This window comes from Numida meleagris, chromosome Z, assembly GCF_002078875.1.
Source record: "Numida meleagris isolate 19003 breed g44 Domestic line chromosome Z, NumMel1.0, whole genome shotgun sequence".
NCBI classification, from domain to species: domain Eukaryota; kingdom Metazoa; phylum Chordata; class Aves; order Galliformes; family Numididae; genus Numida; species Numida meleagris.
In genome coordinates, this window is record NC_034438.1 from 24,388,337 (window position 1) to 24,409,525 (window position 21,189).

Here is a 21,189-nt window from a genome sequence, read left to right on the forward strand (position 1 = left end):
TCAAAATGAGGCTAGTAGAATTATGATAGAGGGTTTACAGGCTGAAAATCTTACACAGAAAAATGCAGGAGGACCACGTGCTTTCTCCGCCAGGCTCGGAAGAACAGACCCCGCGTCTCCCACGTGGCTTCACCACCCCCTCTCCCGCAAAGACCCCTGGGGAGTGCACCTCCTCCCCTCCCCCTCAGAGGGCCACACCAAAAAAGGCAGTTTACAGTAACCGGGGAATTAACCCTTTAACTGCCCGTACCTTACATGATGTAATGATGTGGAATACCGACAACAAAAAAAAATCACAAAACCATAACAATAAGCTCTTGTTAATGTCAGCCTTGTCATGTGTAGACAGAATTCAGAACTTTGCACTACCTGGTCAATAAAACTCAAGGCTCAATAAAGAGGAGGGGGAGGCTTTGCTCTTTTGGTGGCGGATCCCATGAGAGTATTTTTTCCTCAACACAGAGATAAGATATTCTACTTAGCTAAGTAAGCAAGCCTTCAAAGTAGGATTCCAGCATAGTGGGAAGGAAAAATACAGGCACAGCAAACCGTAATGAGGACAAGGCCTTGGTACTGCTGAAGAGTTGGTACTGTATGTGTTTTCATGCTCTCCATTGGTGAAAGATGCCCGTGTCTGCCATACCTGGCAGGTTTAAGGGGCACAGTATGGGAGGGTGGCAGGGATTAGCTGTGTGGGAGGAGTTCAGTGACAACCTCCTGCTGACCACAACAGCTTCCAGCAAACTCCTCATAGACAAAACCATGTGCTAGTACCGAACCCATCAGAGGAGCTCATGGTACCTCTGCAAGGTATAAAAGAAATGGCAGCCACTGCCAAAGGCAAGACGCATAGGGAGATAGCAGAGGAAACGGTGGAGGACTCAGCAGATGTGAGAGGACACGAGGGAGGAGATGCATGAGGTGCACCTCCAGAGGGACTGCAGCCCATGGAGGAGCCCTTGACAAGAAAAGAGGAAAAGAGAAGAAACCAGGATTAGCAATAAATAAGAATTCTGTGGATTGACCCCAACCCCTGCCTCCCACTGTCTCAATAATGGGCCTGAATGTCATGTGTAGCAAAAGCCAAGAACCAGGAGAGGAGAAGTGTCTGGAGTTCAGCTGAGACAAGAAAACAGGGAGAAAAGGTGTTTTCCCTACATGCTTGTCTGGCTGTTTGTCTTATTTGTTTCTCAATACCCAAATTAGTAATTAAAAGTTTATGTAAGTTGCAATAAATTTAAATTCATTGAGAAGTCAAAGTCAAGGTTGTTTTGCCCACGACAGTTTCCTTGTGAGATTACAGAAATAAACAGAAAAGCGCATACTGTACCCCATCAGGCTTGTTCAAGTCAGTCAAGTGAAGATCTTGGAGAAAATAATCAACTATTTTTACACTGTTGTTCTGTGCTGCAAAGTGCAGTGCATTCATTCCTTCCTGAAAAACCACAAGCAACTCTGTAAGTGCAGGTTTGATTGTTTCCTACCATTAACATACTTAGAATCGGTAAAAGCCTGTCATCAACACACCTCGTTCTTAGCCCTTTGATCAGCACCAGCTTTAACTAATTTCCTCATTATATCTAGATTTCCAGTCCAAGCTGCAAGATGGATCACTGTCAGGCCATGCTATAAAAAAAAAAAAAAAGAAAGAAAGAAAGAAAAAGAAATTTAAAAGGCAGAAATTACCACCAAAATCCCTTCTGTCAAATTTATTTTAATCTTTTTTATTAATATAGTGTATGAGTGGGTTTTGCACCACAGGCTCTAGAAGATCAGCACTATCACCTGACAGTGTGAATGGAATTCATCTCACTTAAGTTACACTAAAAGTTCAGGCTCCTGCTCTCCTTGGTAGAAGATGTGGCATCTCCAGAAAAGGATTAATCCCATTGTGAAATATGAAATGAAGCAATTCCTGGGAAGTTTCTCTCCAGAAACTGACTAATGACCTGAAGTAGATAGCTCTGGGTGAAGTAGATGACATTTCAGATAATAATATGCAACAAGAATCACCATGATTCTCCAGGTAGTTCTTCTTTCAGAAGAAGAATTCTTGAGAATTCTTCTCTTTTAGAAAAAGTCAGTCAAATGAACAAACAGCCCCCCCCAACCATCAATATCTTAGAGCCAAAAGAAAAAGAGATAGGCATCTTTCAGCCAGTGCATCCTCTTTGTCTCCCATCTTGGTCATAGTTTTCGGTGTTTCCACTTCTCTTCTAGTTTATACCGCAACCAGGTGCAGCATCATAAATCATAGCTGATTCTGTTACATGGTGTGTAAACACAAAACACAGAAGATGCTCAAAATCTACCTTAAAAGCACCTGAATCTAAGAGATAGAGTCAGAGGAATCTAAAGGCAGAGAGAAGGAGCAAGGCAATTCTTTCACAGCCATTATCGTTTCCCAGTTTCTCGCCTGTAAATGAGGAATCAGTAGGTTGACTCCCATCTGTAGTCCAAGTCTTAGACCATAGGAGTCTTTCAAGAGGTCTATCAAGATCCCATAGAACTTCAGAGGTATCATACCTACACTTCATCTTCTGTGTAAATACAACATAGAAATACATTAACTCATCTAAGACTATTCTAGAAAAAATTGTTGCAATCATGAATCTTGTGTTTGCTAGACACGCTCGTGTATTTGACTGCAATTGAATCTGGCCAGGGATGTCAAGGGCAACAAAAAGGTTTTCCACAAGTACCTCAATGACAAAAGGAAGACTAGGGAAATGGGAGTCTTGCTGAATTAAGTGGGAGGCCTGGTTACAGAGGGCAGTGAAAAGGCCAAGGTATTGAATGCCTTCTTTGCCTCAGTCTTCAGAAGCAAGACTGGCCTTCAGAAGTTCCACGTCAGAGGGCAGGCTGAGTAGCTGGATAGAGAAAAATGTTCCCTCGGTGGAAGAGGATGCTGATAAAAACACTATTGTGTGTTTTTAATCAGCGTACTTTCTGTATTATGTTAAGAATGTTTATGATCCTGCATTAGTATTAAAAAAAAGTCAGAAGCTGAAGTGGAGTAAGAACTGAAGTCATGGTATGTTCACTCTGTTGTGTACCCACTGCAGTATCAGACTGGTTGTCAAAGAGTACACAAATCACTGTCAAATAAAATACATATTGTGATAACAATTAACCTCTGTGAACTAATTATGATGGAGTGTTTCTAATGCTGCTTGAACAACTGTGATTAGCAATATCTAGAAACTAAAATCAGCCAGTAATCAAAGGGCAGTCTTTAACTAGAGTGAGATTCTGAGTGTTTCAGAGAACCTCAGCACAGAATGAGGGTTTATATTTCAAAGCTGGCTTCCATGCTTCCTACCCAGACATTAACAGACCTATAACTACACTCTGAAGCTTCTTATTGCCCCAACAAACATAGGAGAGAGTCACTGAAAAACAATTTGCCACAAAGAAAAGGCAGTGCCTTTGTTCTGTGTGTGAGTTATTCACCGGCTGGGCAGCACGAGGCCATGATCCTGAGCTACTGGAGCAGTGATAGACAGCAGGTGGCTTTCCTACTCTGCAAAACAAATGCCAAAACCAGATGCTGGCACAGCCTCTCACATCTTGTTTCTCACATCTTGTTTCCATTCCAACACAGAGTAACAAGGAAACTTTCTCCCTCCTGCCCACTCCACCAGCCTGGAATTTTTCTTTCTCGCAGCCTAAACTGCAGCATGTGGACAGTAAGGAGAGAGAGCCAAGCAGGGAAAAAAAAAAAGGTGAGTGACTCATCTGCTTCTGTTTTCATTACTCAGGATGAAATAGACAGAGAGATAGGTAAGTAAATAACTGAACAAATAGGTTCTCTGGAAATGAATTACAGTTCACTGGAAAACTCCTAGTTTGCATAGTCTGATTATAAATAACATACCATGCGTTTGATTTTAACGTCTGAATCAAATCCTGCATGGTGAATCCCCATCTGGCCCAAAGAAAAGCTGAACCATACACTCCTCAACTCTTCAAGTCCTGGAGGCTACGGAGTAGCTGACAGTTCTGCATTAAGCTGCTCACTCACAAAAGAATGGAGGAAGGGAACACAAGCAGTCATTCTATGGAATCCCACTGATACCCAGATCTAATTCTTTCTTTCAGAGTTTGTTTTGCTATACAGTTGGCTTTTACATTAATCGTATACCAGTGTGATTAAACACGCAGCTACCACAGAGACAGGGGAACTTACCTGATCTGCCATATCAACTCTAGCTTTGTGATGGAGCAGAAAATCCACTGCAGACATATGGCTTCTTGCAACAGCAAAATGCAGTGCAGTGCGCTTCAACTGCAATAAGCAAAGCTTTGGCTGTCAGATCCACAATGATGTTCTTTTCCTTATGCAAATATCAGGATTTCTGAATTATTTGATTATAAATAATTGCAGTGGATAGCACGTGTATATATTTGCATAGTTCCCCCTCCAGCTTCGTCTGTATCTGCGTTTTTGTTCCTTTGGAGATCATTTACATATAGATAATAAAAATTTCATAGAGAAGCAGAACAGTTTATTTACTGAAGTTACTGTTTGTGGCATCACAACTCCTTCTCTGAAATGCACTGTCAGAGTGGGGCTAAGGAATCGCATGCTGCCTAGAAGAGATGCACGCAGTGCCTGAAACATCTTTATTACAGAATTCAATTTGAAGAGATGAGGTCTGGATTTACGCAGTTATATCCACTTTTCTCCATGCTTTTTTCTGTATGCCTGCAACCCATGACAGGATTCCTCGCTCTCTCAGCACTGAATCATCTTCACAGAACGAGCCATTACTTATGCAAATGAAGGCTCCCACCTTGCAAACAGTGAGTAATTTTTAACAGATGAATCAGCTCGAGGCTTATCGGAAACAATTTTTCATTACAGTAACTGACAGTGTGAACTTAAAAAGGATTGGATAAAATGAATTAAACCTTGGTGGAAAGTTTCCCTTTAATTAAAGTGACCGTAATCGGGTTTAACGTAATTCACTTAGAGTTTCCATATGTGACTTAACCAATTAGTTTTAAAAGTCAGTTTGGATTTGTTCTGTGCAGATCAGCTGCTTCATTTATAGCTCTTCACCCACGGCTACACAAGTTAAAGACAAACAGGTGGGATTTGTGCCAGGAAAAGCTTCTTACCCAGAAACAGTTTTATCAGCAGAACTTGGCTTTTGGCAGACTTGATTATTTGGCTTGGAAGTACAGGGGGTGGAAAAAATCAACGTAAATGCAAGAACTGCTTTGCCAGCACAAGCTGAGTCCCCTCTCGGAGCATCAATCAATGCACAACAGCCAAGCAGCTCTGCTAGTAAATCTCATACTATAGATCTGAGTTAAGAACGAGAGAGAAGATTCAGAGTACTGGGCTGGAACAGTATTTAGTTCAATTTCCTGAATTCTGGAAAGCAAAAAGGAAGAAAGAATGTTTTTGAGTGACTAGGTTCTATGGTCACCTGCTGTGTATTTATGGAAGTATGTAATAGATGGGAACGCTGTCACTGTTTTGGAGAAGCTTACCCCAAAGAAGTCTTTGTCTCCATTCCTTTTTCACAAAGAAACGAGGAATGCAGCTCTATGTTCTCTCCAATTCCCCAGCAGGGAAAAATGCATGTGAGCTTGGGAAGCGGGGTTTTTGCTTCCATGAGTTAATAAGGCGAGGACATTTGTGGGCAGAGGACTTGCAGATAGCCACAGAGAGCTTCCAGTTCTCCACAATTCCCAGATAAATATCAAGACTGCTGCAGTGCTGTTCAGCTACTTATGATGCACAGCACTTTATTTTTGTCACTGTGAAATTCATGCCCTTAGATTCTGTCAGGGTAAGAAATATATTTTTGTCTATTTATGGCAAGTCTGAACTCTGATCTCAGCCTGCATGCAGAAGCTGTGGTAGAACGCTTCTGTGGTTCTGTGTGCACTGAGCAGTAATGCTTCACACCGCTATTTGAAGTTTGTGGTGTTAGCAGCACAAATTCATTCTCAAAGTGACTATGGGGTTAAGTCTTCCCATTCTGAAAGATGGAGAACTCAAGGAATTAATTATACAGGAAGACAGTCCATTTAGAGCAGTGACCGCTATTCAGAAGTCCCTACATTAAAACAACCTGAGAGTTATGCTGTATGAAACTCTTCAGCCCGAACTGGGCACGTGGGACACTGCTTAACCACTTCCAAGAAGATGACTCGTTCGGCACCAGCACGCTGGGCTTCCACCCCCACCCCCACAGGCATCCTGTTTCTGACACATTGTACTCACAGTATCCACAGCGTTTATGTTAAGATTCTTCTTAAACAGCTTTTCCATAGTTTCCAAATTGTTCATTTTAGCTGCCTGCTGAAATTCTTTCTCATCTGGCAGTACTGTGGGAAGAGGTGGCACACACACACACACACACACACACACAGAAAAATGTATTACAAAAAGAATAGCCATACCAAATTTAAGGGACAGATATTGTTCTAACATTCTGGTACTTATCCTGATTTCACACTTTCTGTGAATCGTGTTTTTCCCGTCACAGAAGTGTTTCAGGACTGTACTTTTTTCCTCTAGAGACACCTGGCTGATGTTTCTCGGCTCAGCTTTTCAGTGTGAATAGAAGTGGGCTTTTCACATCACAGACTATTATTATTCACTTCGCTCACAGGAACAATCAGTTCATTTGTGAAGTCCCTGACATCAAAATGGGTCTCAAGGCATTTTATAAGCCCAACAGTGAACAGTGTGAACTGCAGCACTTATGTCCTATCCTTGGAAAAAATTGCTATTTTACAACAGAGCGTACCATCAAAATACATAAAAATGTACAGCGGTGACAAAATGATGTGCCTCAGCTGGGAACAGGTGGTTTAGAGGGAAAAAAAAAAAAAGAGGTGAAAAAGAAGGTTGAACTTGAACTCAAAATTTGGCCACAGTGAGGAATTTACTATTAAGCTAGGACCTTGCTTTAATGTCTTAACCCAAAACATGAACATCTGAAGTAGATGCAGTATACGTTTGGACTGCTGTAACTAAACATTTAATATTTAGTTACTTTGGAAAATAAAATTCCAGAGTCTGGTAACCAGTTTAGCTATCTTAGAGGTCAGAGCATTTCTCTACCAGCACATTTCTGCCTTAACTTTTAATTCCGTGCTTGGGAGAAATGAGGGCATCAAATGCAATAAGACATTCTTAATTTAGTAGCATACCATACTCAATAAGTTAATCACTTTGATATCTTCTGTCTAGAATATTTTGGCCTGAAAGCTGGAAGGCCATTTGCCTAACGATACCAACGAAGAGAGCAGCATTCTCTGCCGAACTAGACACTGCAGCAGCAATTTGTTCCTTGGGGGTCTCTCATCTAAATTTATTAACATCTAATGAGACATAGCTTGTGGCTGTATGACTGGAGAAAATACCACAGAAAATCAGTATGGCATTCACTTAATTGAATCCTATTCACTATCTACAATTACAATCTTGGGGGAATAACCACAGCCGTATCGTACAAAAACTAGAAATTAAACTGGGTGGTTCCAAAACTGTTTCCAGCTTTCCTATGACATGGCATTATGCAAACACTCCATACAACAGAAGCATCCTCTCAAATTCTCTTGAAATCACAAAATGGATTTTCTTTTACAAAATGAGAAAGCAGTTGCAAATAAAAATGCACGACTAGTCTAGAATAGTTAAATAGTAACGTCTCTATAGACTGTAACGTTAGATTTCAAGCATTAAAAGAAACAGCCAGCTTTCATATCAAAACAGTGGCATTTTATTACAAAAGAATGTGGTCACGCCCAGTCAGGGCAACACTCCCTTTGCTCCAGTATTCTGCCTCTAACAGTGGCTGACAGAAGATCCTTTGGGAAGAGATGAGAGTATATGCCTCACTCATAGTTTTTATAGTCTTCATTCAGAAATTAGTATTTCCACTGCCTTGACTCCAAGCATGGGTAAGCCAATGGTTGCAGGATATCTTGTTCAAAGCAAGCACAGAAACAGAACTTTGGGCACCAACTAATTGCAATTAGTTTGGCCACATTCATTCCCACTGGCTGGTGTTGAACACTTGGATGAAGGTGTAAGACACGTAGATGCAAAAATGAGAGCTGTTGCATCCCAGGGCATTCGGGAACAATCCTAGCAGCTTACTGCCTTCGAGAAACAAGAGAAAGCAGTGTTTTGTTACTGCACTGGTGCAGCAAAGTTTTGTTTCAGCTCTGACAAAGAAGCGATGACTGATCTTTTCCCTTGTGTTTGGAAGTCATGAACTGGATGCACACTTTTAAAAGAAGACGTTGTTTGATCAGGACATGGTGTTTCTTAACAGCCCCTCTCTCTTAATACATCTTAATTCGGGACTTAAGAACAGCAGCAATTTAGATACACTGCTGTGCTGACTTTGTGCACTTTTCTGCTGCTTTTCCAAAATGATTTATTTTCACACATGAAATTACAAAAGCAGAGAGCTGTCAGACCAGAGATTTATGGAAGCTTTCCTTTTAAGTTGTGGCATCCAGAATTTGGCAGTCCTTGCATTATTACCAATCACTTGATTTTCAAGCACTAGCAGCAATCTGCCACCTTTTGCAGCCTTCAGTCTTTCCAGAGGGGTCATTTTCCTTGGCTTCTTTCAAGCAGTTTGACTCAATGCCCTGGAGTTTTCATTAAAATAATTACATTTTATTTTCACTTTTACTTTTGAGCTAACCAAAAATACTAATTTTGTGAGCTTGATTTCCTTCATAGATACTCCTATCTGCACAGAATACATATTAGAATTTAGTGTAGTCGTAATGTAACTGCCATTTAATGCGCTGAATATCCCAGTCTGTCTCCTCTTCTGGAAGGGCAAGGAAGTAAGAAGGTGCAGAAACGTGAACTGCCTTGTTGACCAGAAAACAGGAAGTCTCCCTTACAGAAAATCAAATTTTGAAACGCTTTCAATTTTAATTTCCTCATATTCAAGTCTTATTTTACTGTAAGGGGCTTTGAACCATTTACGAGTAGTAGCACAACTAAGGACATCCACTGAAGTCAGAAAGCGAGCCAGTGGTATCAGCACTCACAGAAAAGTTTATAAGGAGTCCAAACACTAAATCTCTCCACGTTTTCCCCATTTTAGATTTCTTTTGCAATACCCATAATATGAATTTGTCAGTATCTTAAAAAGAACATGGAAAAAATAGAAATTTGAATTGGCTGAAGAATTCTACAGAAAATACAGAAATATCAATGAATAGATTTGAAGTATTTTCATTCTACCGTTCCTAAAAATTAATCATACTTACTGGTGTGGTAACATTTTCTCTTCCAATAACCTTTTGACATTTTTTATGTTTATTATTGTAAATAAAATGACTGACATAGAGATTTTGTAAAGTCACAAGAATGTTTTGATAAAGCAATCCTGTTTCAATTTCAAAGAAGTCATGAGAAGTCTGCGTACTGAATCCAACAGTGATATTTTATTCATTGCTTATCTTCATCTACCCTTTTTGCATGACTGGGAACAGGAAGCATGGCCCAGAACAGATTTCAGTGATTATCACATTGAAATCACAGGACACGGTCACAGTAGGGCTTAATAATTACTGTTCAGTTTCCACAAATAACCCGTTTTCACTATCTGCAGCCCACGCTATAGCAGACTGTTCTGTAACAGACCAGTTTGCAATCTCAAGTCTACCATCAGTGAGTCACACCACTGCGTGCAACGAGACCAGAACTTCCTCCAAGTGCAGCGTGCCCCCCTCCAACGCAGAAGCATGACTCGGTTGTGAAACTTTCCATGTGCCTGAGCTCAAGCATGTGGCTATCCCCAGCGAACCCCTTCAGACAACTTCAGGACTGCACTTAAAGCACAGTGCCAGGCGGGCCAGCCTCCTGGAAGAAGGAGGCATCAAACCCCAAATCTTGATCTCACATCCACAGCTTCACATTTCCCTACATGATACACTGGGTTGCTGTGTGAAAGCTAGACCTGGCATTAGTCCCCACACACTCACAGCTGTTGTGGTTGGCTGCTGCATCTCCATGCATCGTGTCCTCCCTGACACGAAACAGGTGGCTCAGTCCCTTCATTGTGGCCGTCAACTCCTCTTCCTCCTCACCTGCAGCAAGGGGCCCCATGCGGCCGTGCAGAGGGAGGTGCCCTTGCTTTGCCTGGGGTGTGTTTTCCTGCTGCACTGAAAAACCGGTTCCTAGGGCTCGAAGTTGACTCAAACACACCCAGCCAGGCTGCGGGCACTGCTGCCCACAGCGGTATGTCGTCACTTGGCCCCACCAGCCAAGCCTTCTGCAGGCTGAGGGATGCTTTGGGAGAAGTTGCTCTTGGAATTATTCTGCTTTAGATCATCACTGGATAGGAGAGTCCCCTGCTAGCACGACACGCTCTTGGGATGCGAGAGACTGAGATGCTTCTGGCCTAATTTGGACAGAATGCGGTATAGCAACAGAGGCAGCTGAAATTAATCCAGCCACAAGACTTTTGGTTAGTTTTCAGACATTTTCACATGGTTTTTGTTGAAGTCCAATCAAAATCAATACATCAATATGCAGTTTTAGTGAATCACCATATTGAGATCTGTCTAATTAGGGAATTCTCATTTATCTCGAATTCCAGATCCGTGGTTACTTTTGTTTACTTGCACCAGCATGGATTATTTCATTTCATGCTGACAATGACTGCCTGAGATAGGGCATAAAAATTGCTGCCTTTTAAAGTGATTGGGTCAAATTTTACTTTAAAAGCAGTAGCTGGCATTCCTGACATTATTTTAAAATTAATATTAGAAAAGTAGCTCAAAGAATGCAGAGCTATCACTAGTCAGCCTTACACAACTGAAGACATTGAGTTCCTTCACTATAATTTTTTCTTTGTAACTTAAACAGTCTTAACATCCATGAGCATTAACATTGTATGTGTCAGTGGCAAATTTAATCTGAAAGACTCAAAATATTTTGCCCACCGAATGCTTTCATTCGCTCCCTGTGAGTCAGACATTCCAGTGAAACTTCTTGAGAGGAAGAGGTTTATTTCTGGGTGGTGACTGGGTAGGTAGTACAGCCTCATGGTTTGCAACACTAGTCCTCTTTTTCCAAAATGAGGCAACAAACAATTTTATAATTACTAGATTCAGCACATACAACCGGCCCCAAAGGAAGAAACACAAATTACAGCATCCCACAATATCGACACTTTCAAATGGCCCCAGCAACCTGCAGAAAAGGCTGATGCAGAAACTAAAAAAGCAAAATCCCTTAAAAAGTGCAGAGCAAGGAACTACTGGAACATCTCTTCTACCTTCACAGACCCTTCTCTCCCATGAGAACAGTGGAAACTCAGAGCATCTTTTCATTAAAAAAAAAAAAAACTACAAAAAACAAACAGCAGCAGTTTTTAATTAAAATACAATAATTTTCTAGTTATAAATACATGAACAAATGGAGCTGTTATGAAGGAAAGATGTAAGACAAACGCATGTTGAATAGCACAAAAAGAACAAGCAAAAATTTCACTCTGTAAATGCGAAGTCTTTAACAGCTACAAACAAGATAGCAACTACTATGTTGTTATTAAATTGTGTATTACACTCTACTTTTGGAATCTTCAGGATTCAAAGTTACCTGGTGCATGAACTGTTAGCCTACACAACTTCAGCACCTGACAGCTGCACTCACTCCTTTCCTCATCTCCTATTATTACAGCTACCTGTTGCAGCTTGCCTTTGCTTTGGATTTAGAACAACTAAATGGGGAGGCTCAATCTCAACAGGTGCTCACACACAAAAATGAAAATAAGAAAATGTATGGCAGAGATCCCCAGAAGAACAGCTGGAAAGCAAACTTCGGCACCTGCAAGCTGTTCCCTAGGTTCCCTTGCAGGTAATGTGATTCCGGACAGTTTCAACAATTCAGTCTCTTAGTTGGATCTGCATACTGCAATGTAAAAGAGAGACAGGGACATGATAAACCCTGTATTAACTCCCAACATGGATCAAGCTGCTGTTAGAGCAATTCAAGCCCAGACTCTATGCTGCTGATGTTCCTGTCTATAGAATTACAACATGGAAATTCAGCAACTCTGAAAACAAAATGGCATGAACAAAAGTATTTATGTATTCCCAATAGAACATTTCTAAAAATAATGACTGAGATAACCAGGCCAGACGACTACTAAGAAAAAACACGTCATCCAACCACTGTAAGACATTCTGCACGCAGGGTATTTCAAAACCTAAAAGTAAATAAAGATATTGCTACAGCAGTAAACAGATTAAATAGGAGAATGCTGCTCTGCAGTCTATGTTTCTAAGGATTGAGGATTTACAAGATAAACTCAAGCACGTCTTGTTTTTAAGAGGGACATTTCTGTGACTGCTCCACTGAAGGCAAGCATGATCCTCACAGATGAATGTTTTGTGCATCCCTTTCTTCAGAACGTTAAGATCACAGAAACGCCATCCTTTTCTCTATTACCTATAATTAGAAGAGGAATTCAAGATTATTTCACAGAATCACCGAATGGCTTGCGTTGAAAGGGACTTTAAAGGTTATCCAGTTCCAATCCCCCTGCTATGGGCAGGGATTCCACCCATGAGACCAGGCTGCCCAGGGCCCCATCCAGTCTGGCCTCGAATGCCTCCAAGGATGGGGCATCCACAACTTCTTTGGGCAGCCTATGCCAGTGACTCACCACCCTCTGAATAAAGAATTTCCTCCTAGTATCTTATTTGGATCTCCTCTCATTTAGTTTAAAATCATTCCCCCTTGTCCTATCACTGTCAGACTCCCTTCTGCTTTTAATATCCCTTTAACTACTAGAAGGGCACAAGGAGGTCTCCCCGTAGTCCTCCCTTCTCCATGCTGAACAAGCCCAGCTGCTCCCTCAGCCTGTCTTCAAAGTAGAGGTGTTCCAGCCCTGTGAGCATCTTCATGGCCCTCCTCTGGACCCACTCCAACAGCTCCACATCCCTCTAGTGCTGGAGCCCCGTCTTGGACACAGTACTGCAGGTGGGGCTTCATTTGTCCAAGTACTTAGAGGAATTTCCTTTTCTGCTAAGTAATGCACATGTAAAATAACAAACAGACATGTAAAATAACAAACTTTAAAGAAATACACACACTGACAAGTAATCTTGGATTCTACACTTTATTAAATTATACATATGTATATCAATAAAGGGACAGGTGCTCTTTTTTTATTTTTTAACAGTAGTCACTGCTCCTTCAGTTGTTTTTATGTTTTTCCTACCAGAAATTTCCAGCTCCCACCTCTGTCAGCAGAACAGCAACTGCTGACTGCTCACTGACTTTGTTTAGACAAAGTCAACTGTCAGCCTGCAGAATAGTATGCACTAGCCTAGCTGATTTTGTCCAGAGCAGATTAAGGAGCAATGAATTCAAATAACAGATCTGCAGGTACAGTGGCATCTGGCAAACAGACACAAGCAGGTGGAGATACTGAAATCATTCCAGAAAATTTGGCAGTGAAAAAATACATTCTGGATTTAGCCTGAGCATCTAAATCATACAAAATATCCATTTATTTAAAAAACAAGTAAGCCACAGAGTAATCCCCATACAGTTAAGCAATGGAACAGAAGCTTCTATCATAGCCATTTTAAAGACTATCCACTTTTTAAAAGTTCTTATTTCATCAAGGGTTTGTCATTGTTTGTATAACTTCTAAGAAAGATGCTATCATCATAAATTAATTATAAAATATCTAAATTTAAACAATTTGGTGTAAACAGAAGAATATCAATATAGAGTATTTCAAATATTTGAACTTTACAATCTTCTCCTTACGCTTAAGTACTCATAAAATATAATTTAAAATAGAAAATAATTTTAAATAAAGGTAGATAAAGAGTAAGAATACTTCATTTCAGCATATTGCACATATTTATACAACATTCGTATTATTATTGCACACTGATGTATATTACATTTAGCCCTACCAACACATACCAGTTTAACAATAGCAAAGAAAATTGAAGTTCTCAGGCTCTCTGGAAAGGCCAAGGATCAAACAGCATTTCGTCAGCTAACCTGGAATAATCCTCCTCTCATCGTCCAGTTTATTAACATTTTTAGTATCAAGCAAAGTCATCCTGCATCTCATCACAGTGAGCCCTTCAGAGTGGGTCCATCACCTCATACTGAAGTAATTTTCAGTGATAACAATAAAAGCTTGGCTGTGCTCTGAATTCTTCTCGCTTGAAGACCAACCAGTTTTTGTGTCCAATGACAAGACAGACATTCACAAGAACTGAAATCAAGTAGCCTGGCTCTCCTACATTATCACACATACAATAATGCAAATTAATTTGCTGTTCAATTGTCCAAGAAAGTATTAACTTGAGCAACTATGGTTACCAATTCTCTGCCTTGCAGAGAGAGTGGCAGGTCAAATCTTAGGAGGGGGACATCAGCATGCACAATGTGACACACTACCTAATGAGTCCCTCTTTCTCAGGAGCTTACCATGCAGATTTGCACCATGGCAGCTCTAATCAACCTGTTTTATTTTGTTGAACAGCAGAGACAATTCATGAGACTGCATGTGACTTTGACAAAGTTTCACACATTCAATATAAATGAACTCTTAAGTGCTAGAAATTTCATTTATCATAAGCTAAAAAAGTATTATTTTCAAAAAAAATTGAATTACCTCAGCTATATCTCTTACCTCACATATCATATTCTTTTTACAGAGTACAATAAGCATACAATGGCTCCAGTGTGAATCCAGGCATATTCCATCTGAATCCAGCCTGCCACCAATGCTAAATTAATTTGCAGTCATAAAACACTATGAAATACTTCATATGAAGTACACTGCTGCAGTGTCATTTAAAAAACATTTCAATTGTATGCTTGGAATTGATTGACTTGGCCTTTTTTGATGCTGATTGTGAAGTTGGTAGTCCAGACCTAAAAATAAAAATAAAATTAATATACATATATACAATAGATATTTATAGCACTTTAAAACTATTTTTTTCTTAACTTGAATATTTAAAAATATGAGTTGTATACCTAGTTTTCAGAATAACCTTACCTTTTTGTTCCTTGTAATGGTTTTGTGCACTGCTGTCCTCTGCTTAAGCCTCCTGAGGAGTAAATGGAAACAATAAAAATGTATTACCTCAATAAAGAATGCTGCAGAAATCATATACATAGCAAAACGTTTAAAAGAACAGTTCTGGATAAAGATTTTCCTTCCTTTTTTTTTTTTTTTTTTAATTTGACAGAAGTGGAACTGAATCTGGGCAATGATTAATGCTTCATTAAAAAGAGAAACTACTTGAGTGAAAAGGCTATGGGTTTAGCATGCTGTAGGTACGACATGGGACAAATTTTACTGGAAGGAAATCAGATTAGCAATGTCTGCCTTTATGTTTACGTTCACAATCTCTGTTTTTGCCAGCACATTAATTAAACCTTTCTGTCAACTAAATCTGTGAAATGATCTAGATTAAAGACATTTTCAGTAATTTTCACCTAAATTTCAGTGACCATCAATCTGATTATGGTTGGGAGGGAGCAGACAGGATTTACAGAAATGATCGGTAATTTCTATGTTACCACGGCAGCAAATGATAACACACTATGTAACTACCACCTCATTCAGAAACCTTGTTTGTCAATAAAACGGATCTGACATCTTTTAAATAGAGGTGTTTTCTCTTACACAGACATTACTCCAAAGAGCTTGTTGCAAAAATATCTTGAAATGTCTTCAAAAAAAGTCTTCAAAAGTTAGAAGTATACAGCTACCAAATTATTGGCATTACACAAGTAGATAATGTGACTATATCTTAATGTGCATACTCACCAACTTTGTTTTGATTTTCTGTATCAGAAGACTTAGCAGAACAATTATCTTTTTCTGTCAGCTCCTGGATAAGGCCTTTGTTTAAGCAGACATCTACGTGTCTGTTAAATGACATAAGGCTGGTGGTTTTCTGTTCTGAATTACAAACTGGACAAACAAGAACACTGTCTTCTCTGGCTTCAAAAGATGCGGATGAACTAGTTTCTTCTGTATGATCCATCTTTCCAAACTGTTCTGCATTCTCTTGTGAATTTTTTGGGGGAAGGAGACATTGTTTTATGCTTGCATTTCTAGGAATATCAATGAGATCACCAGGCTGTTTTTCTCTGTGAGGCTTTTCAGAGACTATTTGAGTGAATTTTTTCTCTCTGCTATTGCTAGAAGAGTTTTCAGATGTACTTGCTGACTGGCCTGTTTCTGCTAATTGATCTGTTATTTTTTTTTTACAGGCATCAATATTTTCATTTTTACACTGTGATAAGAAGTTAAATGAATTTGCTCTTGAAATGTCATTTTTTGATATTTCCACAGTATCTTCAACAAGACTGCCAGCAAGACATTCATCAATATGCCTATTAATCTCTTCCAAATTACTACTACTTTGCTCCTCAAAACAAACAGGGCATGTGAAGATCTCACATACATTAGACTTCTGCAAGTCTGTGACCTTGTTTGCTTCTTCCACAAAATTTTCTGATGATTTTATACCATGAAAGTGCTGCTTACCTACACTTTCATTTGGAAAATGATTATTACAATTTAGTTGCCTTGCAGCTCGCTTTTTATCAAAAAAACTCCCTCTGGACGATGTTTCTGAGTTTTTTGTGAGATTTTCTTGGTTGGATTTCCCTGGCTGAAGCCTTGGAAAATCAATTTCTTTTCCTGATTTTAAGAAGCTTCTAATGCTTTTTTGTTGGTATTTCTTCTCTTCTTCACTTAGAAATCCTGATACTCGTACACCTAATGATGAAAAACAAAGTTACAATTTAAAATATCAATATTTTAAAAATTTGATACCTTTTTGAGGTGAAAATCCACTCAATAGAAGTATGCTTTTTCCTATAAACAGAGGTTGAAGGGCCTGCAAATGCTAACAATGGATCACAAGATCCATGCACTTTTATCAGACCTGAAAAACTTGCCCAACTTTATTTTTAATTTCAATACCCAAAAGTATTAACTCTTGTACCATTATATGAGGCTATAAACTTAACACAGTTATGTAAAATTCAGTCCAAAAGACAGATTCATATCCTGTTTCCCTGTCAAATAATTTTTTTCCCTTCAGCACATTTTGATACTATAGACAACAAAGTTTTATACTTTATTGAATGGTTCAAACAGGAAAATATGTAAGTACCAGAAACCACAGGCCTTAGAATCAAAACACAGAATTAATTTTGACAGAATTTTTCAAAGTTCTCACAAAACTTAGCATCTTCAAATTTCTAAGCACTTTTATTTAATGTATTTGTTTCTAAAAGAGGTTATGTATAGAAACAAATTGTTGCTGCACTGCAAAGCAGATTTAAAAACCTTTTTAAGGCAGCAGAATTAAGAACTGCTATGCAGTTAAGATTCTACTCTCCTGCCCATGTGTATGTTGTTCCAGGGCTATCAGGTAGTAGGAAAGGTACAACTTCAATTAGTAAAACATTTGACAGTCACTATTCAGCACTCCAGAGCTGTTTCACTTTGTAAAAACCACTAGGGTAATGGAGAAAGATAAATCCATTTATATCGGTTATACTTTAGAGTACAGTCTATTACTTCCATATGCTATATGATCTAATTCTGAAAAGAGTTTTACCCATAAGTCTTATCCTTAAAGGGTGAGGAGCAACGTTATCAATTTCCGTTCCTAATAACATTTTTGCAACAGCAAATATTTCATCCTCAGCAGAAACAGAAGACAGCACTGTTGAAGCTCTTGTTTTTACTTCAAAGTTCACGTTCTTTAGCTTCAAGGTAACAGTTTTACCCTATTTAAAAAAAAAAAATTATACATATCTTACACGGCACAGATAGAAATATTAATGCAGCATCTCTACAAGCATCCTTAAAGCCACAGTCAAGACTTTCTTCTTATCTGTGTGCATCAAGAGGTCCTGCCAAAAATTTATCTGTAAGATTTTACACTTGCTCTTAAACTGCTGCCAAAGTCAAATTCTCTAAAATAGGTCAGTTGGCTATGGTCCCCAGCAGACCTTCTGCCAACAGTGCATATTCAATAGAGTTTAGGCTCTGGCTACAGTCACAACCTCTACCCTGTCTACCAAAAATTATTTCCTCACTTGGAAACTTTCAGTGCCAGGTATCTTAGTTTTGCTGGGAGAACTATTAAGGATGTGTAAGTAATATCCTGTTAAGAATCCTTCCTCAGTGTTGTCAGAGCAACACATAACATCTGTGTTTGGCACAGATATTCTCTGGCAACACCTTCCGTAACATTTGTGACTTAGAATGACCATCCAAATGAAAATAAGAGGCATCATGCCATGGTGCCTTTGTAAGCTTACTCCTTTGACCTATTTGCTATTGATTTCTCTTTCAACCTGACATCTACTGAGACAATCATTTATGGCAGAAGAGGACTAATAAGAACTCTTTTAGGTCTTGAATGTTATTTCTTGCTTTACCATAAAGACCACTACAGAAGTCTTTCTTTCCAGAAAAATACATAGGTTGCTCTGAAAGTAATGCTTCCTATTTATTTCCATAGAAACTACAACATCTACAAAGAGCAAAATAACACTATTTCATAGAGAAATTCTCAGCCACAAACCACCATTTTTCAACACAGTCACCACCATTAGCTATGTTTTTTTGTCAGCAATGATCAAGAGTCTGCATGCTGCGCTCACAAAAATCCATGTAGCTGTCCAGAACACGTCTTGTCTTTGATGTTGCTGTCACCACTGCTGAAATGTGCTATCCACTGCATCACTGTGCTCACATCCACTGTTTTGTTTCCAGAAATGTTCAGCAAGTGTCGATGAATGTTAAATTTTTTCCTCATGGAGGAATTCAATTCCACACCCTTGCTTCAGATAGATTTCCATGTCAGACGTCATTTTCATAGAATCATAGAATCCTTAGAGTTGGAAGGGACCTTTGAAGGTCCAACCTAAATCTGCCTTTGTTGAGCTTGAAGCCATTTACCCTTGCTCTATCATCACAGACCCTGCTAAGAGTCTGTCAGCTTCTTTCCTGCAGCTCTCCTTTACTTTGCCCTTCTGCTGCCATCTGTCACATACCAACAAAATGTAAAGGAAAACTGGTGGGCAGGTTCAACCTCTACTGCCATACCACCACCATCTTCCTCTGATGTCATGGGAGAACACCTTAAAACAGAATGCATTACATTCCGAGCAGCCTTCATAAAAAGAAATTTGGGAGAAGGAATACAGGGGCTTTCCTTATCATTCATACCGAGTCGTATGACTAATTTTTCTGCAAACTGGGAACATGTGAGATTTTTAAACTACACTATTGGCTATTGACTGGATCCCATAGAAAGATAGAACAGAAACAGCATTTTAAATGTACTAGAATTACATGTTTGGTGGTGAATGGAGTTAAATCCAGCTGGCAACGAGTCATGAGCGGTCTTTCCCAGGGGTTGGTACTGGGGCCTGTCCTCTTCAATATGTTTATTGATGACCTGGATGAGGGGTTTGAGTGCACCCCCAGTAAGTTTGCAGATGACACCAAGTTGAGAGGAAGTGTCGATCTACATGGGAGTGGGAAGGCCCTACAGTGGCATCTGGACTGGGCCAAGGCCAATGGGATGAAGTTCAACACAACCAAGTGCCAGGTCCTGCACTTTGGCCACAGTAACCCCCAGGCAATGCTACACACTTGGGGCAGAGTGCTTGGAAGAACGTGTGGAAGAAATGGACCTGAGGGTGTTGCTCAGTGCTTGGCTGAACATGAGCCAGCAGTGTGCCCAGGTGGCCAAGAAGGCCAATGGCATCCTGGCTTGTATCAGAAGTACTGTTGCCAGCAGGAGTAGGGAAGAGATCATTCCCCTGTACTCAGCATAGGTGAGGCCACACCTTGAGTATTGTGTCCAGTTTTAGGCCCCTTACTACAAGAAAGACATCAAGACCCTGGAGCTTGTCTAGAGAAGGGCAATGAAGCTGGTGAGAAGTCTGGAGCACAAGTCTGATGAGGAGCGGCTGAGGGAACTGGGATTGTTCAGTCTGTAGGAGGCTCAGGTGAGACCTTACTGCTCTCTACAATAACCTAAAGGAAGGTTGCGGCAAGGTGCGGGTTGGCCTCCTCCCCCACATAACTGGTGGTATGACTGGAGGCAACAGTCTCAAGTTGTACCAGGGGAGATTCAGGTTGGATATTAGGAAAAATTTCTTCTCCAAAAGAGTGGCCAGGCACTGAAACAGGAAGGTGACTGAGTCACTGGCCCTGGAAGTGTTCAAGAAATGTTTACATGTTGTACTAAGGGACATGGTTTAGAGGGGAAATATTGATGGTAGGTGGACATTTGGACTGGATGATCTTGGAGGTTCCAACACTGGTGATTCTATGACTCTATGACTGACCAGAGCACAGTTCATAGACAACAGATTCTTTTTAACAGCTCTCATATTTATTAACATTGCCATTAGCAAATTTTTTTTAAGATATTCTATACCTTAGTTAGTCAAAATAAGTTTTTCTAAACTTATTTGATATCCATCTGAACTAAATCAAAACGCTGTCTAAAACATTCAAATTATCTGCAAATTATATAATTTCCTGAAGATTGACTGCAAGAAGTGAAGCTAATTCATGCCACTACTACATTTCAAGTGCAAAGTAGTGTCCTTTTGAAAGTAAACAGAATGAAAAATACCTTGAGTCCCTCTTTCTGTAAGTCCTGAGCAAGTTCCCTGCAGAGTTCTCGACACAAGCTGTACTGATCTTCTGCTGTGTTAATTTCACTGAATGTTCTAATATAAAGACAAAGTATTTTTTTCAGTATGAATCCTAAAGCTTGTTAGATGGCTTGACTGCCATCTAAATGTTTTGGGTTTTTCTTTAACGCTTGAACAAATCTACATCAAAAGAAAGTTTTATGGGGTTTGAGTGTTTACTTCAAAAACATAAAAGAATATCGATACAAATACTGCACAAAAAGATTTATGCACATTCATGTGCTTAAAGATGTTTGTTAAACCCCTCAAATAATGAAATAATTCAGCAGCTCAACTTTTCATGCAGTAGTTGAAAATGAATAAGATGTAAGGTCATTCATGTTTAAATATTTGCAAGAGAGAATACTAACACCAACTGAATTCACTGAGGCAGCAAAGTAATTTGTATGTAATCTCCTTTGTACACTGCTGTGTAACATCAGAAGAAAGAG

The 21,189-nt window shown here is 39.6% G+C and overlaps 2 protein-coding genes across 8 annotated transcripts in view; both read right to left on the reverse strand.

Annotated features, from left to right (window-relative positions):
- ANKDD1B (ankyrin repeat and death domain containing 1B) overlaps nucleotides 1-12,977 on the reverse strand; it is a 34,186-nt gene extending 21,209 nt beyond the window's left edge. The window contains exons 1-5 of the mRNA XM_021381487.1: nucleotides 9,985-12,977; nucleotides 6,242-6,345; nucleotides 4,190-4,288; nucleotides 1,528-1,626; nucleotides 1,331-1,435 (exon numbers count right to left, since the gene is read on the reverse strand). Of these exons, the coding sequence (XP_021237162.1) occupies nucleotides 1,331-1,435; nucleotides 1,528-1,626; nucleotides 4,190-4,288; nucleotides 6,242-6,345; nucleotides 9,985-10,108 (531 nt within the window). The 5' untranslated portion in view covers nucleotides 10,109-12,977. The remainder of the gene's footprint in view (nucleotides 1-1,330; nucleotides 1,436-1,527; nucleotides 1,627-4,189; nucleotides 4,289-6,241; nucleotides 6,346-9,984) is intronic.
- The window catches only part of POLK (DNA polymerase kappa), a 37,279-nt gene continuing 29,206 nt past the window's right edge, over nucleotides 13,117-21,189 (reverse strand). For all 7 annotated transcript variants that reach the window (XM_021381473.1, XM_021381477.1, XM_021381470.1 and 4 more), the window contains 5 exons: nucleotides 20,677-20,773; nucleotides 17,632-17,803; nucleotides 15,822-16,781; nucleotides 15,045-15,096; nucleotides 13,117-14,917 (listed from right to left, as the gene is read on the reverse strand). In XM_021381473.1, the coding sequence (XP_021237148.1) occupies nucleotides 14,833-14,917; nucleotides 15,045-15,096; nucleotides 15,822-16,781; nucleotides 17,632-17,803; nucleotides 20,677-20,773 (1,366 nt within the window). In that variant the 3' untranslated portion in view covers nucleotides 13,117-14,832. The remainder of the gene's footprint in view (nucleotides 14,918-15,044; nucleotides 15,097-15,821; nucleotides 16,782-17,631; nucleotides 17,804-20,676; nucleotides 20,774-21,189) is intronic.